Genomic DNA, 2,263 nt, shown 5'->3' with positions numbered 1-2,263 from the left:
ACTTGTTGTATTGAACAACTATATCTAATCAATAAAATAAAATCACAACCATAATATATAAAATAGATTATCATTAAAGACAGAAAATTGGATAAAAATCACCCAAACACTAATGAATTCAAATTACATGCTGCATTAATAGGTAAGATCACTAACAAGATGTCTGAGACTGTATAAATTATGGGTGTTCTAAATTAAAGCAAAAAGAAATTCATCTCCCATACTGCATTTTAATCCGAGATGAAATTTCTAATATTCTAAGAAAAAAATAAAAATACTATATATAATTAAAATATATCAAATACTAAGCATACCCCATCTGAGTAACATAATAGCTGTCTGAGTACGATACATAATAATTCTGATACATATATATTTTCAGTACAAAATTTGACTTTTATGATCTGCAAATGTTTCAATTTGGATTGCAGATACAATACTTAAATCACATACATAAGAAGCCTACCCAATTTGATTGCTTTTCCACTTGCATTCATATCTTATAAAGGTCTTGTATATACTCTAAATTATTGAATGTTATTGTTGATGACATGTTAATGCTAAAAAGATATTTATCCTTTTCACTCTACTATAAAATCTATATGGTGATGCCTCCAACACTAAATATTTCTCAGTAACATTTCAATTAAAGTCTATGCATTATGAACTTGGTGCTTCAAGGTGGGCGGCATATCAAGTATTACAGCATAACTTTCGAGCCAATGTACAGACAATCTAATAATCACGTCAGTTACAGCCACAATAGATAGAAAACTCTGTATCAAATCAAGCTGCTTAAGACGGTAGAACAAATAACCGCGTAGCTTCCTTGTTTCGATTAAAGTACTTCACCCTGAGTCGACTTCTTGGAATAGGACGATTAAACAGCAATGCAAATTGCAAAGCTTACATTTAACAAAATGTCAAATTCTAAGAAAATGATTTTCTTTCACCTCTGTTATATATAAATAATTTTCAACTTAGAACACTATCTCACAGTATCAAAACAGTATTAAGGTCCACCAATAAGGAGAATAATAAAAATATGTAAATAAACTTTCATATCAATACAATAACAAAATAATATAGATCATTCATTCATACATGGATCATGCAGAATATAGGCTACACATATTATTCATTTACACTCACTCCATTCACTGACATTTGTTTTTTTTTCCCTTTCTCGTAGTAGTAGTTTGACAACCTGAGGAACCAAATGCGTTAGACTTTCCTCTATTTCTCTCCTTGTGGGCTTATTTCCTGCATCATTTCACGGCACACAGAGAAAGCTTTAGTTAACAAGTAATCCAGAGGTATAAGTACCGCTATCCTCCCATTGTTGTGGAGATAATAGTGAAAAATGAAAGACTTTCTGCCACACTCACCCAGTCGGTCCACCATCTTTGTTTGTTAGTATATTTTCCGAATGAAATTTCTCCCTCACTTGGGAAACGTCTCCTTCTTTCTTCTGGTGGATTTATGACCTGAAGAAATATGTAATTTGTCTAAACTATGGGCCAGGTCTGTCCATGATCCGATCGGTTTGTTCTAAACTTGTAAAATGTTATTTTTTTCTTTTCGGAATATATCTCCCATTACTCATCCGAATCTACGGACGAACCTTGACCACTTCCGACGGAAAGGACATGAGTAATTAACATACTTGGTTCATTTAACGTAAATCCCACACAGAAAAACGATCCACTATGCTTTATAAACAAATGGAAAGAAAAAAACATCCAAAAAGAACGTCTCAGTCGTTGATTTTGTGTCTGAAAAGAAGGCAGGCGATCCGAACGCACCGAAATCGCAACCTGAGGTCACGTTGGCCTCTGACCTTGCGATAAAGATATCTCCACAAACATCAAGCTACGCTCTTCCTCTTAGTAGAAGCTGATGCTAAGATCAGATATAAAGGGCTACCTACTATTAATTGGCAGAGCGAGGTTTTGTGTTACCAGCCCTTGGATTTCACCGTATTTGCCTCCAGAGATATGAAGGGAAACGTTTGCATTTTTACGTTTGTATTTAACAAACTTATTTAATGAGAATGTCTTGAGATGCGAATATTTACCTGATAAGAGGGAGGCTATAGTGTTCCGAACTTGCGATTTCTTATCTCTTATTTGATCAGTATTCAGATCAGATGGGCCGTTTAGGTTACTTTATACCATTAGATTTTTGTTTTTCTCTTCGTTGATGATCAAATATGAGAATATCAGATATAATGTATCTGTATTTACTTTTGTTGGGGGAATGA

At 33.7% G+C, this 2,263-nt stretch overlaps 1 protein-coding gene across 2 annotated transcripts in view; it reads right to left on the bottom strand.

Annotated features, from left to right (window-relative positions):
* Window positions 1-1,546, bottom strand: part of LOC122252118 (pleckstrin homology and FYVE domain containing family member rush hour) — a 27,451-nt gene extending 25,905 nt beyond the window's left edge. For both annotated transcript variants that reach the window (XM_043014394.2, XM_086552746.1), the window contains exon 1: window positions 1,389-1,546. In XM_043014394.2, the coding sequence (XP_042870328.1) occupies window positions 1,389-1,404 (16 nt within the window). In that variant the 5' untranslated portion in view covers window positions 1,405-1,546. The remainder of the gene's footprint in view (window positions 1-1,388) is intronic.
* Window positions 1,547-2,263: the final 717 nt, after the last annotated feature.

This window comes from Penaeus japonicus, unplaced genomic scaffold, assembly GCF_977035675.1.
Source record: "Penaeus japonicus unplaced genomic scaffold, GWHDUDI00000001_assembly GWHDUDI00000027, whole genome shotgun sequence".
In the NCBI taxonomy this organism is placed as follows: Eukaryota; Metazoa; Arthropoda; class Malacostraca; order Decapoda; family Penaeidae; genus Penaeus; species Penaeus japonicus.
This window is presented reverse-complemented; position numbering and strand designations above follow the sequence as displayed.